Below are 18,422 nucleotides of genomic sequence, written 5' to 3' on the forward strand. Positions count from 1 at the left end.
TCAAGGGGAAACCAGAACTTAGGCTAGAATACAAATGAGTATGTCAAGCCCTAACAAAGTCCTTTTCATCTCTCATTATTATTTCAGAGGGCTGGTATTAAAACACTGGTTCAAGTTTGCATATGATTGTTATGATTAATTCCATATACAATAGTTAAATGTTATATTTGTTCCAAAAACAGTCAACAGTAAGCAGAAAAATAGTTTGCTTGGGATAATTAAAGACAGGCAGCTAGAGCTGTAAATGACAAATCTACGCTCTCTGTAAATTTCTGACCCATATAAATAAGCTAGGCATTCACATCACTAGTGTTTTCAGTCTGCTTTTCAGAAAAATTATTTGATCCTGTCTTTGGAAGAGATAAGATCTGTTCTTTAAATCACATGCAAGTTTACAAACACTTTGCCAGCATTAATGACATCAATATAACTTTGCAATATATTAATTAATTCTAAAAATATAAGTTGTTCTTAGGATGAAAGACTAGTTTCTGTTGCCACACCCAAGCACGCTACAAAGGATAATGCAAGTAAACAAAGTCTGCAGGCATACCCATTCTTGGTTTTAATCCAACCAAGACCTCAAAAGGCATAAAAGGCTAGGTCAATACCTGAAGGGCTTCTTCTCTGACAAATATTCATCTCTGCAAATCGTAAACTGTTAGCAGTGCCCATAATGGTGTAAGCTGTGCTAATCAGTTGCAGATGCTATGTGTATACATGGTCTGGAGTGATACATGCAGCCTAGTGACTCTGTTGGTCCATGCTTGCACAGACTGCAGCACAGGCATGGAACACTGATATTACTCATGAGTGGACTATGGATTGACAACTACAAAGCCTACAAAGGGAACAATCCATTTTTACCACAATCGTATAGACCAATCTCATGATTAAATGTGGATTACAAAAATTTTAAAACAATTATGGCTGAAAGACTAAGAAAATGTATCCCTGATGTAATTTTTTTTTTGAGCAAAACCCAACATGGCTTCTGTAAAGGTAGGTCTTGTCTCACTAACCTATTAGAGTTTTTTGAAAGTGTTAATAAGCATGAGGACAGGAATAAGCCTGTAGACATTGTGTATTTGGATTTCCAAAAAGCTTTTGTCAAAGTCCCCCACCAAAGACTGCTAAGTTAACTTCATAGTCATGGGATAAGAGGACAAGTCCTCTTATGGATTGAGAACTGGCTGAAAAATAGGAAGCAGAGAGTAGGAATCAATGGTCAGTTCTCCCAAAGGAGGGAAGTGAGTAGTGGGGTCCCCCAGGGATCTGTGTTGGGACCGGTGCTTTTCAACCTGTTTATCAATGACCTGGAGTTGGAGGTGAACAGAAAAGTGGCCAGGTTTGCAGATGACACCAAATTATTTAGGGTGGTTAAAACAAAACCGGACTGTGAAGTGTTCCAAAAGGATCTCTACAAACTGGAATAATGGCCATTAAAATGGCAAATGAGATTCAATGTGAGCAAGAGTAAAGTGATGCATATTGGGACAAAATATCCCAACTTCATATGTACACTGATGGGATCTGTGCTGGCAGTGACAGACCAAGAAAGGAATCTTGGGGTGGTAGTGGATCGCTTGATGAAGATGTCCTCCCAGTCTGCGGCTGCTGTAAAAAAGGCAAATTCCATGCTGGCCATAATTAGATGAGGAATAGAGAATAAAACTGCTGCTATCATACTGCCCCTGTACAAATCTATGGTGACACCACACTTGGAATACTGAGTACAGTTCTGGTCATCACACCTAAAAAAGGATATTGCAGAGCTTGAGAAGGTGCAGAAAAGAGCAACCAAAATGATCAGGGGACTACAGCAACTGCCCTATGAGGAGCGGTTAAAACGCTTAGGGCTGTTTAGCCTGGAAAGAAGGGGGTTAAGGGGAGACATGATAGAGGTCTATAAAATTATGCATGGTTTGCAGTGGACAGGGAGAAACGTTTCTCCCTTTCTCATAATACTAAAACACGGGGTCATCTGCTGAAGCTGGAGGGTGAAAGATACAAAACTGATAAAAGGAAGTATTTCTTCACACAGTGCATAGTTAAATTGTGGGACTCCCTGCCCCAGGATGTGGTAATGGCTGCCAACTTGGAGGGCTTTAAGAGGGGAGTAGACATGTTCATGGAGGAGTATTCATGGCTACTAGTTAAAATGGATATTAGTCATGATGCATACCTATTCTCTCCATGATCAGAGGAGCATGCCGAATATATTAGATGCTGTGAAACACAGGCAGGACGGTGCTGCTTCAGTTGTCTTGTTTGAGGGCTTCCTAGAGGCACCTGGTTGGCCACTGTGTGAACAGACTGCTGGACTTGATGGGTCTTGGACTGATCCAGCATGGCTTTTCTTATAACATTATAATTCTATGTATCAATTCCCATTTAAAAAAAAAAAGCTCCCTGGTGTGTGTGGGGAACAGTGGCCATGGAGGGCTGCAACAAGGGAAGTAGAGTTCCCAGCAGCAGCAACCGCTACCCACAGAATTGTCTTTGCATGGAGGCAGCCCAAGTTACAAACGTATAAACACAACTTTACAGTCAATCAGCAAAATGAAAACAGCACAGCCAGATCTTCCAAAACAGTTTACCTCCACCAAATGCGTTTTCAAATAAAACAATTTTTTATGCCTTCCTTGCCCACTCTGGTAAGACATTCCAAACTATCAGTTATATTGCCTGATTTCTGTCAGATGGACAATCTCAAGAAAGGGTGCCACAAGAAGACTATCCAAAAAGTGCAGCATGAGAACCCCAAGGAGGTGTGGTATACAGGGGGATGCTATAGGTCTGAGTTTTTCAGCTCTCTTTACATTTCAGCACTCCCAGTTCAAAGAAAATCACTGGCCATGGGAAAAAAAAGAATAAAACCCAAATATAGAAAATTAGTTCTTCACCCTTTTCACCTCTTCATTTTTTTTCTGGACCCATTCTTTGTGTTTCACTTCAGCAATTATTTTTTTCTTTTCACGGGCCTGTTTTTCCTTTGTTTTCTGCATTTGCACATTTAGCTCCTATTAAAAGGGGAAAAATACTAATTGGTTCTTGAACACTATACAGAATCAAAAGCTAAAATTAAAGTTGATTAAGACAATAAGCACAGACTCAGATGCATTTCTAAATCAAAAGTATTTAATATTTGAAGTAATTTTTTAAAATGAAACTATATTTAAGGCACATGAACCCCGGTAACTTCCAGACATTTTTCTACCTTTTTGTAAATGAAATTTTTACCCACTCATCCGGAAAGGCATCAACATTGGTCACAATTTTCTGTGAATAACACGCTGCTTGGGCGATAGGGAAGAGGCAACCAACAGAAAGGGGGATAACTTGTGAACAGAAATTCTGGTTCTGTGATTTGTGTCTGGTGTAAAGCAAAGAAACCACTGTGACTTCTGAACATTTATAGGCTACCTATCACCTGAAGAGTCTTAAGCACATTCCCAAATGCTTCCCATAGGGACACTGGGTCTTATACGTTTTATATCCCATATTTGGGTCCTTTGTGTGTTGAATGTAGAAGCAGACCCTATATATAATTATTTGGGCAGCATGGAATTTTCTTGTGACTGATGTGGGAGAAGGGTTTTCAGAAGGCCTTCTTCAGTAACAGTGGATACCCATGTAGCCCACAGCATTTTTGCTGTTGTTGTTACCAAAGTGAATCAAGGCAAATATTAAGGAGCCAACAAATAATAGCTGGACTTAGCAGCCAACAAGGTTTTTTTACTAACCAGCTGTAAAGTCAAATCCCAACACAAGACAAACTATTATACTTTCCTTTTATCCCTTAGAAGCTCCTTGATCAATTGATCTTGAGCAGCATATATCTAGTGTTGGAGGGATAGAAGGACTGAAACAAATCTTTCCACTGACAATGTAGCCTTGGGGTCCTTATCGCTTAGTAAAAAAGGCATTATGTCAGTCACAGAGGCATTGGATTTGTATGTTAAAAGGGGGGAAATATAGTGCAATCGAAGTTCCTCGTAAAAGCGGCATTCCAAAAGGGCATGAGCTAATGAGTCAATAGAGCCAGAAGAGCAAGGGTAGATCCTGTCTGAGTATGGTACGTTCAGAATTCTGCCCTGAATTACCATAGAAGGGTTAGCATTCAATCTAGCCAAGCAAAAAGCTCTACAAAGACGAGGAGTTGTCAGATAATATGTATAGGCAGGCAGACCACGTGGATGGGGTATTCCGAAGAACTGGGATGAACAGACGCGACGAGCACGAAAAGTAGTGCTGTTATAATCGAGCTCTTTAATGCGCTTTTTAATTTTGGTAAAAGCTTCAGTTTTCCCAAGATCTAATAGCATATCCTGCGAGAAGCCCAACGACGACAGTTACTCATCTAAGATTTTTTGCCATGAGGATTTAAAAGGGTCATGCTTCAGAGAAGCTAGAAACCCCGCAGTGCTAAAGCACAGTTTAAGGTGTAGTTTAAAGGCGGCCAACCACGCCCTAGCTTCAAGTGACATTTGGACAAACTCGGAACGAAGAGTAACGCCAGCAACTCATCGAGGGGCATTTAGGAGTTTTTGTAAGAACTGAAGCAGTGGATGATCTATAGATTCATTGATGACTGTTATCCAGATGGCAACACCAAAGAGGACAATTGGGGTAATTTTCAGGTTAAAAACCTGAATAGCCCCTGGAATATATTTGCCACCTTTGGTGTGAAAAAAGTTGACAATAGCACCAACCCCAGGTTTAATTTTGTTGGACACTGCTTTTTGATGGGCATTCCAATTTAGGTTATGGGAAAAAAGAATGCCAAGGTAAACAAACTCCTTGACTTGGTCAACCTCAAAGCCATCTAATACCCAGCGAAAAAGAGGCATTTTTCTCCTCTTAGTGAAGATCATAATCTTAGATTTATGATGGTTTATTTTAAGACCTTCCCTAGAGCAGTACTCAGAAAAAGTTTGCAAAGATCTTTTAAAACCAATTCTTGTGCAGGACAGGAGAACTGCATCGTCAGCATAGAGTAGGATTGGGGTGGGATGACTTGCAAGCTTTGGGGGGTGGCAAAACTCTGAGAAATTGGTTGCCATATCATTCAGGTATAGATTAAACAAGAGAGGAGCAAGGAGGCAACCTTGTCTAACTCCCTTGACCAGTTCAAAGGGCTCAGTTAGTTCTCCTTGGTTGCCACAGCGAACCTGAGCTGTGAGGTCAGTATGAAATTGCTGAATAAGCCATAGTAACCTCCTATCCATAGTAGAATTTGATAGTTTCAGCCATAGCCTCTCCCTCGGGATGGTATCAAAAGCTCCCTTAAGATCCATAAAACCCGCATAAAGGGTGCCATTTCGGGGGGAGGAATATTTCTTGGCTAGATGGGAGAGTACTAAACAGTGGTCCGTGACAGACCAACCCCTTCTAAAGCCAATCTGTTCCCAGCCAAGGATGTCATTACTCTCAACCCAGTCCAACAGCCTCTTTAATAAGTAGGAGGAATACAATTTGCCTAAGCAAGACAAAAGGCTGATTGGACGATAACAGCTTGGGTCAGAGCGCTGACCCTTTTTAAAGATTGGGACGATAATAGTATGTCTCCAAGATTTTGGAATGGCTCCTGATGCATTAATTTGTGTAAATACAGGAGCAAGAATGTTGGCCCACCAATTACTGTTGACTTTAAAAAGTTCGTAGGGAATTAGATCAGGACCTGGGGCTTTGCCTGAGCGTAAGGGATCAATGAGCGGTTTAATTTCATTAGGAGACACATCTGGCCAGGAATTCAACAAAATAGAAGGTGCTACAGATATAAGTCCCTGGTTTTCCACAGAGTAGGAGAAGAGGCTCTTGAAGTAAGCTACCCAGACCGATGACGGGATACATGCAGGGACTCTGGCATAGCCATTACTTAAAGAATTCACAGTCCGCCAGAAGGTTGAATTATCATTGTTGTTTATAGCTGTAATCAAGCTCCTCCAATTTTTATATAGGGCCTCTTCTTTCCTCCAGTTTACCAAGTTCTTTTTAAGTTAACAATTCCTTCAATACTGAAACAGTATTGTTCCTTCTGAATTCTCTGTTTCCTGGTTATTGCTCGTTTGAGTAGTCTACACTCACGGTTAAACCAAGAATTTTGTTTGTATAAAGCATGCAAGCTTGAGGTGATTTCTTTAGTAAATAAAGGTTTAAATAAATCAATTAATCTGAAAAAAACATTTAAGACAGTAGCTGCAGACTCTTGCTCAAGAAGGGCAGCTTTCAACGAAGTCACCTCCAAAAGCTGCATTTTGCCATGCACCAAGGAATCAAGCTCAGGGCTCCAGTAAAGACGAGCTAGGGCTTTTTGGGATTGGTGCAATATTTGATGGTATTAAGGTAGGACGGTATTAAGTGTTGAACACATAATTGGTTGATCGAAAGAGAGATAGGGAGATGGTCACTGCCCATGTAATGGCAGACTTCCATATTACTGATTAGAGGTAAGAGATCGTATGAAACCAGAAAATAATCGATAACACTGGCACCATTTTGGCTAAAAAAAAGTAAAATCTCCATTAAGGTCGATCACCGATCGCCCATTTACTATTATTAGGTTTCTCTGAATAGCAAATTGGGCCAGACTTAAGCTGGAAGAATTAATTACTGAGTCCCTGGAAATTCTAGTATACCATAGGGAACTCAGGAAAGATTCATCAAAATTCCCTATAAGATTTTGGAAGAGAGTATTATCATCCACCCCTATTCGTGCATTAAAATCACCAGCCATAAGAACTGGAGTAGTTGGATGGTTGTTTTTGATGTCATCAAATAGTTCTCCCAGACGGGCCCAGTTTCATGCAGTATTACTTGATCTAGCAGGAGGAAAACTATTATACTGCATTTTCATATTTTTAAAGACTTTTTGATATTAATGAACTTTATACACAGTGTTGAAATTTGTTAAGTACATTACCTTGAGTCACTGAGAGAAAGGTGATTTATAGGCATGTGCACTCAGATATATCTGGTCCAAGTATATACCCCAAAAATACCTTATTGGTATTTTCAGGTATCTGGAGTGGTCCAGGTGCCATATTTGGGAATATCTGGGTTTTTTAAAGAACCCAGGCCTATTTTTATTCTCTTTAATGGGTTTCCTGAGCAACAGGTTGGTAGCTCCTGGCCGACACAAGTCTTGGAGGAGACAGATTATCTAGACCAATTTCAATCCCTATTCAGACCTGGGATCAGGACAAACAGCCTTGGTCACCCTGACTGATGATTTTCTCAGGCAGAATGACGGGGGAGTGTGTCCCTATTGATACTCCTTGACCTCTTCTGCTGTGTTTGATGTCATTGACCATGGTATCCTGGAGTGGCTGGCTGAGCTGGAGGGCAGTACTGTGCTTCAGTGGTTTCACACTTACTTGACTGGACAATTCCGGAAGGTGATGCTGATGGACTGCTGCTTGCCCCAGTGGCATTTATACTATGGGGATTCCACAGGGTTCCATCATGTCCTCCATGCTGTTTCACATCTACATGAAATTGCTGGGAGGATTTGGTACCAATAAGCAGATCACACCCTTTTCTACTTCTCCTTATCACCTAAGTCAGGCGGGTTTGTGGAAGCCCTTCATTGGTGCTTGGGGACAATAATGGGATGGATGACAGCCAATTACTGAAGCTCAATCCAGACAAGACTGAGGTGCTGTTGGTCAATAACAAAGCTGCTCAAGGATTGAGGAATAACCTGTCCTGGAGAGGGCTACACTTCCCCTGAAGGAACAGGTTCATTGCTTGGGGGTACTAATAGATCTGGCCTACAATTGGAGGCCGAGATTTTCTCTATAGCACATAGTGCCTTTTATCAGCTTCAGCTGATACACCAGCTTATAGCTATTCCTCAAAAAGTGTGAACTGACCAAAGGTTTCCATTATAACCAAGTTAGATTACTACAATGTACTCTACATGGGACTGCCTTTAAAAATGGTCCGGAAACTTCAGATTGTTCAAAAAGCAGCAGCTGGGCTACTGTTAGGGACAGAATGCAGGGATCATGTCACCCCACTACTGAAATATATATACTGGATGCTTACTCCTTTCTAGACAAATTCAAAGTACTGGTTCTTATCTTTAAAGCTATAAATGGCTTGCAGCCAGAATACCTGAATGACTGTCTTCTTCCACACTTTCAAGCCTGCTAGATAAAATCTATCTCACAAGCCCTGCTCTTGTTATCTCCGCCTTCAGAGGTGAGGCAGGTGACAACCAGAGACAAGGTTTTTTCAGCAGTGGTGCTTCACTTAGGTAATACCCATCCCAAGGCTTACTATGCCACTATTTTTTAGTTGCCAGGTCAAAATGTTTCTGTTCATCTACTCTGAAACTGTTATTTTAAGCTGCTCAGTGATCTATGCTATTGTAGTGTGGATGGGTATAGAATGCTAGATTTTAATTAATAATGTATAATGTTCTATTTTTATTATGTTTTATTCTGTAAGCTGCCTCAGCCCAGGTTTCCTGGAGAGGAGACATAAAATTTGCTTAACAAGCAAGGTCCAAAACCAGGCAGATTTGCAATTAAATGAACAAGTCATTTGCAAAGTAATCACTGCTGCTTAAGTCACTGTTTCCTAACGTGTGGGTCCAGACCCAAAAGCAAGTTGTAAAGCCTGTAAAAGCGGATCCTGGGCTTTTAGTTTTATTGATTTGTGCATACTGTTTTTTTAAGTGGGTCACCATACAAAAAACATTGGGAACCATGGTTTATGGGACAATTCTCCCACTTGAATTGCACCTTCATTTTTTTAAAGAGTCAATATAACCTCAGACAGGAAGAACTGCCCTCCAAGATAGCTGTGAGATGGTTTTCCTTAGATAGAAACAAAAGCAATCATTCAATTCTATGTTTTCTATGTTAATTTTAAATCATGTTTGCCAGAAGCCTTACAGTATCTTTCTGAAGTAGTAGAATGAGGACTTTAAAAGTTATGCATGAACATAACCCTAAATAAGATGTGAGAAGGGAGGACTGAAATTAGTATCACTTACTAGAAATAAGCCTCTTTCTTCTCCCAGGGGCAGAGGAAACAAAAGAACAGGTATGAGGACATCACTGCATTCCATAAACTAAATTCTATGCAATGTACCCAGAAGCCGTACAGCTAACAGTCCCTTATATGTCACTACGTTCCTTGGCTTGTCTATGTGCAACACATGTCCCATCATGTGTGAACACTTAAATATAGGCATATGCAATCATTAATTAAAAAATTAAAATTACACTGATATGCCCCATCATTTGAACTTGGATCATTGCCAGAATTGGCTAAGCAACGTACTTTCAATTAAACATAACATTTAGCAGATATATACTGTTCACATAGAACCAAATGAATGAATGAATCACCATACTGAAGCCCCATAAAAAGTATATCTAAAACCACTCAATGTAAAGAACAACATAATCTGTTTTTCATATTTAATAAGAAGAATATGTATTTTGGTGTCTCATAGTTTGCTTTCAAATGTAAAGAAAATAATCTGAAGTATTCACCTCCATAGCTTGTGCTTGCATGCGAGCACGTAGCTCTTTTTCTTTGCAAAGGAACCACTCTTCCCAAGGTGAGAGATTATCTGCCACAGGTGACTGATCTTGTTGTGTTTTATTTCTAATTCTTTCGACACTAGGGAATAGCAAATAAGTAATTAGACATACCAGTTTATAGGGATACGATTTTCAAACAAAACTTAAAGAATTAAAGCAGTAATCGGCCTTGAGTCTCAATGAGAAACATGGCATATAAATAACACAAAAATTTTTTACCTTGCAACATGCAATAGCAATATATGTATTTAAACTGGGAAAACAATGTGGAAAATATGCAAAATTTTGCAAATATGCAAATCAGTATACATAATTTAAACAGACCTCAGAAAATACATTTTCCTGGTACAATATTTTATTTTTTGACAGATTACATAATTTGCTGTGCATAAAACATTTTGGCTGCTTCTTTTTCTTGATAAACTACAATTTTTATTTTACTTTCTTGTTTTTGGTTCACCTGGATTCTTTTGTAAACTTGTTCTACATTTTCAGTGTTTTCAAAGCATTTCAGTTTTAAAAAATCAAATTCTATATTTGCACTGAATTTGTGTTGTATTTTGTATTATTTGTATTGTATTTTTTCAAATTCATATTTGCAATATCTCAGACTTTGACCACCACAAAGACCCTAGTCCAGCCCAAATACATCAATACAGCAGTACAATTAATTTTTTTTAAAGAAAGGAAACTTCTCAAACGAGTAAATTGTAGAGATTTCTAGGCAGCATGTTTTGGCAAACCTTTTGCACATTTTATGCATGAGTTGGATCTCCCTGCTTGGACCTGGGTTCATCGCACATTAAAGTAACCCGGGTTGGGGGAAACAGTATGCATTGGCTTGAATGATCAGGGATGAAACTGTGTGCTAATTGAACCATGAATACAGAAAAACAGTCTCCCAAGCTCAAATCAAGTCCCATCCCTTTAAATGCTGCTCTGTAATTGGCTTACTTTGCAGTGCTCCCCGTGATAAAAGATTTCCTTCCCCCCAATCCCAACTGCCGCATAAAAAAGCATTTTAAGAACAAAAAACAAAAAACAAAGCTACCTGAAAGAAGGGGGGGGGAGAAATCCAAGCTTCGTTTTAAAAAAAACCTTTCTTTTGCTCTGAGGTAGCAGGAAGCAGTTGAGTCCCCACCTCTTTACACACTGCTTTGTGATTGGCTGTGAGAGAAGCCAATCTTCTGTTTTTCCCCTGTTTAACCATTGGCATGCTGTATTGAGGAGGGGGTTGGAAAAGGGTGGGGTGTGATGGCGCGGGGAAGCTCAACCCGAGAACAGAGTATGCACGCTCTGTGACTCCGGAATGAGCCAGGATGAACGGTTTAATTCGGGCCAGAAGAGGAAAGGGAAAAGCTGGGTTTGTTTTGCGTCGAAACAGCGTTGAGCTTCCAAGGAATGAGATATCGTACATACTGAAAAATTTGGCTGAAACGGGGAATAAAGGAGATTAAAGTGACCATGCATAAAACACCATAATCTGCTTGCATACTGGAAAGAATCAGATTGGACTATTCTAGCTGCCTCTCTCGTGTTCAAGCAGCCAGAGAGAAGGCAGAAAGTGCAATTTGGCACTTGGCTACCCAAAGGCAAATTGAAAAGCCTTTGGAACACTTTTTATCATCTTTTTAGCTATCCTCTGCATTTGTTTCTAGTTTGTTACCATTCATGTAACTAATTTTGCTTTACATTGAGCAAATTTATTATTTAAGCAAAGCAAAGAAGAGATGTGACTGTCATTCTTGCAGTATGTGGGACAGAAGTGACTATTTGTGAACCTCTTGATTTTTTATATCCTTTATTTAGTACTTTAACCAATGGGATGTACAAGCACACCCTTGTACATTCTAGCAAAGCTTCCCATTATGTTATTGTAGATTTTAGATATTGTTCTGCTGAGCCTGAACCACAGAATGAGCTAAAAAAATGTAGATTTTTTTAAAACAAAGGGTCTACTGGAGGCGCTGGAGTGTTTAAAAATACCACAGTACTGTGAACACTCCTAAATCGGTAAGACAATGCTTATAGTTTTAGAATCTCTCAAGGAAACTGTTGGATATTAGATAGCGAGCTTTGCTACATGTCAGACAGTTAAGGGTTAATATTGTAACTGACCAAGTGGTCAGTATTGTGGCCATTGCTATCGGAAGTGAAAGCAGTTCAGTTGTTACTCTTTCGGATGCCAGCCTGCTAGGATGGAGAGGCTTTCTTGTCGTTTAAGAATGCCTACTCGTGAGTAAGCTTAGCGCCTGCCAGAGGCTTCTGGCAAGCATAAGAAACCTAGAATGTAGGAAGGATTATTTGTTTTGCTCCCAGTGAATTTCCCCTAACCTGAGTTTAGAGTAAATCTTGTTTATTACCAAGACAAATGTCTTGTGTCTTCTGTGTGTGTGTGTGATCAAGCTTTATTTTCAATAGACCATGATCAACGATCCACTCCCTCTGAATGGTAGCAGTAAGCCCTTAAGAATCTAACAGAAACATTCACCAAAACATCAACCACAATCGTATAGATTCTGTTCTTAGCCTGCCATCATTTGTTATAGTATTCAAAGTACTTCTAACTGAAGACGCTATGTGTTCCACTTACAAGGTTCTTGCACTTCAGAAAGGCATATTTAGAAAGGAGAAATGTTAAAAAGAGGAAGTGGGCTCACTTTCAGCTTTTCCAATACACAACCTAGATGGTAACCAAACCATCAAAAGTAGAATAGTGGCTACACAAAAGACTACTTGACCAGCTGTTATTATCAAAATCAGTAAACATAATAGTGCTGTGGAGATTCTGTTTCTGGAGCTCTGCATATGTGGAATAGATTTCTTGCTAGAACAGGCCTTCGGGCTGGGGAGGGTGGGGTAAAAAATGTAATAAAATAAATAAATAAACAGGAAGGACCAATGCTCTGATTCAGTATAAGGCAGCATCATATAACAGACTGGAAAAGCCACAGATGCTTGATTAGCCAATTGTTTAGAATTCAAAAAGGAAAAGCAACTGCCTGCAAGGGCTTGTGGGTTTCATCTCATTTTCCTCTCCACTTTCATTGGCAGCACCTACAGCCTCTCCCTTTTCCTGCTTCCTTCTCTCCTTCCCACCTGCCAGCCCACATAGCTTTTATCTTCCCCTCCTATCTTCAGCCTATATTTATTTACTTGGTTTATGCCCAAACTTTCTTCACAATGGAGATTCAAAGCAGCTTACATCATTCTCCTCTCCTTCGTTGTATTCTCACAACCCTGTGAGGTAAGTTAGGCTGAGAATGTATAACTGGCCCAGGGTCACCCTGTGCCAGTGGTCTTTTGAACCTGGGTCACCCAGATCCTAGTCTGAAACTCTAACTACGATGTCGCACTGGCTTTGCGGTGTGGATGCTGCTGAACAAGGAGACAGCAGCCAAGCCCAGGTGACTAATTCAAGTCAAGTGGTAGCAAGTTGTCCTGTGGTTGCTGGTGGGTCTGACCCCAATGAAGTCTCCCTCAAAAGCTAAAACAGCCCTAGAGAAGGCCCGGGCCCCTCCCCTGCCTGTAGTGACAGAAATAAATGCTTGAAGGCTAGCAATACTGTTGTGGCTGCCCAGCAACTGACACTAAGAGCATCCCTTTCTTAAAATTACAGGTACTGTGTCTATTTTTTGGAGGGGGGTTAACCCCCCTCCCCATGCATATTTTTTCTAAGATTTCAGATTTTTCTGCAAACATGAAGCTTTTTTCAGGTTGGTAGAAAGACCTTATTTATTCGTCCATTGCTCCAGTTTCCAGATTTCAGTATCCATAGACTTGACTATGTTGAGAATTAGATAGATTGACAAGTGGGGACCTTCAAGAAACTTGTGGGAGCAGCTATCCCATTCCCCCACCTTTTCTTCCTCCCCCTCCCCCTCCTTCTGTCTCTCATTCCTTCTCCCTCCTGCCACCTACTCTCTCCTCCATGTCTGTCACTTTCTCTCTCTGCCTCCCCACACATCACTCTTTCCTGCCCCCCATCAATCTCCCAGCTGCTTCCTCTCCCCGCCACAGCTGCAGTGGCAGCAAGCGGCTCTACCAGAATCACAACAGACCTCCCAACTACAAAGATCAGTTCCCCTTAGGGTTGCCAGCTCCAGGTTGGGAAATTCTTGGAGATTTGGGAATGGAGTCTTGGGAGAGTGAGGTTTGGGGAGGGAAGCAACCTTAGCAGGGTATAATGCCATAGACACCACCCTCCAAAGCAGCCATTTTCTCCAGGGGAACTGATCTCTGTCATCTGGAGATGTTATAATTCCGAATGATTCTGTAAACCCAGGACCCTTCCAGATCTGTAGAAAGATCCATCTTGCCTATTCACAGCTCCAGTCACCGGATTTAAGTATCCAAAGATTTGGGCCACTTTCCTATTGGATCATAAGATGCTTTTCTTCAGCTCTGTGCAGGTCCAGTGTGCAAATACAGGTTGAGTATCCCTCACTCGGACAGCTTGGGACTAGAAATGGTCCATATTTTGGATCTGTCCATACTTTGCAATATTCCTTTTTTTAGCATCCCAGCTGCATCCGAAGTTTGACTGCGGCAGGGAGGGAAGCTAAACTGAAGTCTGGGCATGCTGTGAGCGAGCCTAGCCTTCAGTTTACCGCCACAGCTGAAGTTCGACTATGGCAGGGAGGGACACTAAACTGAAGTCTGGGTGCGCTGTGAGTGAGCCCAGCCTTCAGGTTAGCGTACCGCCACAGCCGAAGTTCAAATGTAGTGGGGAGTGAACCTAAGCTAAAGTCTGGAAGTGCTGCAAGCGGGCCTAAACTTCAGTTTAGATTTCCTCCGCGCCGCAGTTGAACTCCTTGTGGAGTTCCCCGCCACCCAGCTTCTCCGGACTTCAGGGAAGCCTGGTGGCATGGGTCTACCTGCATGTCGCTCAAAACATTCAGATTTTGGATCAATCCGGATTTTAGATGTCTGGATACGGGATACTCAGCCTTTAAGATGTCAGTGCCTAAGAATCTAAAATATTTTCCAGTACTTTTCAGGAAGTTCTTATCATTTTACTAAAGGTATTAAGCTATAACTCAACAATATTAAGATGAGTTTTTACTACCTGGCCATGTTCCAAATCCTTGTGTGAACATAACCTTTCTCCCCAGCCTTCCTGGCAGTTGATTCTACAAGTTGCCAAACCATTTTCATATTTAAGAGCCAAACTGCACAACATGTTCCATGACTCTTCCTCTTAACTTTTGTTAAAATGAAAAGCAGATGCATGAGCCAGGACTTGAGGTTGATGGCACTGTGGAGGCATGTTTAAACCTTTCCCTTCAAACTATGCATGCACCCATAAACGTTCCCTCTCCAAATATCAAAATGCTTTTGTTCTACAGAGAGAAACACATAGGATTTATACCCTTTCCCACACAAGGTGAAACAACTAGGGAGGGGAGACTGAGAGAAAAAATACCCCAAATGATTAAGCAACCCCTCACCCTGCTTTATCCCACTGACTCGTGTTGCTTTTGGTTAAAAAAATCTTGTGGGAAAAAGATTGTTCATTAACAAATAGTTTCACTCTAAGTACTAGTTTTCCTATTTGTCAGTGCTCTGCTGGGAGACAGTGGCATAGAATTTTCAACCCAGATGATACACATGGTCAAAAAAAATGTAAATCATGTACGATGTGCTGTAACAAGCATATAATTATGAAATACATGCATGTACGTATAAAATAAACTTCTTCCTATAGAAAATTATATGCATACGGTACTTAGCACTGCCCAAGGTGTAACTTATAGTCAGGGGCTTTGTTACATAGCAAGGTAGGTCCTGGTTTCATCATGCTGCATTGCCTAGTAGTTCAACATCAAATAGTAACGGAAAGTCACTAGGATCTTTTTGAAACAGCCAATGCATTCAGCAGTAGGGGTTTATTTTTATTTGTTTTAAACCCCTGAAATTTATAAGTGTAAACTTAATTAAATAAATGACCACCCCGGCATACTAGCCAGCAACATATTGACCATGATTTCCAAAGTAGCTGAATAACGTGTTCAAGATCAAACACTGTAAGTTTACAAGTACACGTATCTACAGAGGCTGCAGGCGCCCGCAGATGAGCGGGAGAGACCGGAGAACACCCGCACTGCACCGGAGAACAGGTAAGTGGGACCCTCATTCAAATACAAGCCGAGGGGTTTTTTTTCAGCATAAAAAATGTGCTGAAAAACTCAGCTTATACACAAGTATATACGGTATATGATTGCTTTTCTATGCATATTGCTCTTTAATATATTTTATTGGTTAAAAACAATACAAATTAATATCAAATGTTTTTTATTTACATAGTGCTCTTTAGTGTAAAAAATGCTAAATTCTTCCCTTGTTATCCAACAAGAGCCCCATGATATACATTACACAAAGTAATACCTATAGCCATGCAGTGGAGTTCAAGACCAAAGCACATTATATTTTGTACTTAAGATATAAACAATCAGGGACCCATGACAAGGAGGAATCTCCTTGCCAAGTCTCCTCACTCCAATATCCTCCTATTTCCTCCCCCTTACAGCCCCCACATCTTCTCCCCCTACCCTGCTTTCCTTCCCACTTACCTTTCTCAATTTCCCCAACTGATATGACACTCTTCACTCCTGTCCTTCCTTCCCTTCACCTGGCACCCCCCACCCCAGCTTTCCACCTTTTTCTTCATCTCCCATACTGATCTTCCATCTTGCCTTTCTTGCCCATTCACTCTTTCTTTCCCCCATTCATTTCTAGTTTCAAAATGAACCGGTGGTGACCATTTTGGATTACCTAGGCAACCACAATCTACATCAGTGATGTCTGCAGCTGCCTAGGCGATTAAAAATGACTGTCAGGATCTTGTGAGGTAATCTCATAAGATCTCGGTATTGTTTTACCATCTTGTGTGTTGTTTTTTTTCCAACAAGCATGGGAGTCACCCCTACTTTCTTCTTTTCCCCTATTTTTACATGATGCCATGGCCCAGCATTTGTTTTCATTTTTTGGATCTACGCTCTGAGGCTAAGTGCAGAATTACATGTAAGATATTCATGTACACGTTGCCTTGACATGTGTGAAGTGGTAAAGTTCAGCCAGCGTTCTTTTAAAACAAAGGGAACCGATAATTTTCCAGTTACCATGCTTCAGCAACCTTTACACCAGGGGTCTCCAACATGGTGCCTATTAGCGCCACAGCACCGAGACCTTTCCTGGAGCCTACCAAGTTTTAGAAAGTGGGCAGGGCCAGGTGGGGCTTGTGCAAAACAAGGTTTCTAATAGGCCATTGGGCATTGATTGACTGTGCAGATTTTTTTTTAATTGCTTTGTCAGCAGCTGCCAACACAGCACAAGATTCTTCAGTGTGACTGAAGGTAGGCTGTGGCAACCATTTTGTGACAGTGCCCACCACCGTGTCTCAGAACTCTAAAGGTGCCTTAAGACTCAAAAAGGTTGGGGACCCCTGCTTTGCATGTTGTAAGAGGTGTGTGCACTTAGTATTCAGGCTCCTATACTTATGTACAAAACAAGAAGGGATAATCAAACCCAAACATGGGGTCGAACTGAAGTCTCCTAGGTCCCAACTCAAGTCCACAAGTTTGCATGTCTAGATTAGCGGAACCAATCCTTTTGGGAAATTACGTCCCACCAATCGAGTTCAAATATTAAAGCAAAGTCATTCTTCCTCGTGCACAGTGTGGTACACGCGCAGCTCCCAGTGCAGCGACAGCCACGGGCAGAAAAGAATGGCCACGTTCCCAGATCTTGGTGCTCCGGTCTAAGACAGGCCACACATTCGGAAAAGCCTGTGCTTCTTTTGGCTCGCCACTCAAGCTGTACCACATCTACACAACGCTTTCCATCTAGGAAACCGATAAAACTCTAAAGGGCGAAAACGCACCGGAGGCTTTGCCTTGGATTTGCCGCTCGCTAGATGCACGTTTTCCCGATCTGAATTCTCAACACTCTGCATGGGGGGGCTTCTTGTTGAGTTTGGGGGATTTGCCTGGGGAGAATGTGGATTTAGAGAGCGGCAAATCCAAGGCAAAACCTCCCGTGCGTTTCCACCCTAAGAAGCCCGTTCATTTCAGTTGCTCCCCCTACACTGCTAACCTAGGGTGGCCTGAAAGGTGAAAGGGAAGGCTGCAGCGAAAGGGGGCGGGGCACCCCACATTACCTATGGTGTTTACTCCTTTGAGAGATGCTCATTCCCTTGCTAGCTGGTGTTGCATCTTCCTCTGACTCCTTGCGGTGTAATCTTGGGCAACTTTGATGGAAACTTGGGGAGAACAGGGAGGAAGTGGAGGACTTCCCGGCCTCCTCGTCTTCGGAGCTAGCAGGGGAGGCTCGGGTGGGACAGTCGGCCTCCGGCCCGCTCTTCGGGGCCGCGGAAACGGGCATGGCGGCGACACGGATCTGCGAAGAGGAACCAGAGGGTGAGCCGCAGGCGTCGCTCAAGGCCGCCACCTCCTCCGGCCCAAAGAGGCAGGCTCCCTCCTTCCCCGCCCGGCCCGCTAACGGAAAAACCGGCCGTTGGCTGTACCTGACGCCGCCGCTTTGAAAGCCGCAGCTCCCAGCCGCCCCCGCGGCCCAGCCGGCTCCACCAATCACCGGGCGCGCTGGGCGCCATGGGAACGAGGACGCCTGCGGCCTACCTGCCCGCGGCCTGCCTCGGCGCCTCCCGCCTCGCCCTGCCGTGTTTCCCAGGAGGGCGAGAGAGGCTTCCCCCTCCGGTTCAGCTCCGAGGGGCTCCCCCTCGTCCTCCCTCTCGCGGTTTGCCGGCCAGCCTCCCCGCCCCTTGGCTTCTCGGGCTCCCCTCCCCCCCCCCCTCAGCCCCATTATCCCTGATCCGATTACCTCAACAATGAGGACGACGCC

General features: G+C 42.3%; 1 protein-coding gene across 1 annotated transcript in view; it reads right to left on the reverse strand.

Moving 5' to 3' along the window:
- The window catches only part of CCDC34 (coiled-coil domain containing 34), a 34,334-nt gene extending 16,160 nt beyond the window's left edge, over nucleotides 1-18,174 (reverse strand). Inside the window, exons 1-4 of the mRNA XM_056851931.1 lie at nucleotides 18,088-18,174; nucleotides 17,722-17,960; nucleotides 9,513-9,642; nucleotides 2,907-3,023 (exon numbers count right to left, since the gene is read on the reverse strand). Of these exons, the coding sequence (XP_056707909.1) occupies nucleotides 2,907-3,023; nucleotides 9,513-9,642; nucleotides 17,722-17,960; nucleotides 18,088-18,174 (573 nt within the window). The remainder of the gene's footprint in view (nucleotides 1-2,906; nucleotides 3,024-9,512; nucleotides 9,643-17,721; nucleotides 17,961-18,087) is intronic.
- Between the last annotated feature and the right edge of the window lie 248 nt (nucleotides 18,175-18,422).

The sequence above is a fragment of the Euleptes europaea genome, chromosome 6, assembly GCF_029931775.1.
Source record: "Euleptes europaea isolate rEulEur1 chromosome 6, rEulEur1.hap1, whole genome shotgun sequence".
NCBI lineage: Eukaryota > Metazoa > Chordata > Lepidosauria > Squamata > Sphaerodactylidae > Euleptes > Euleptes europaea.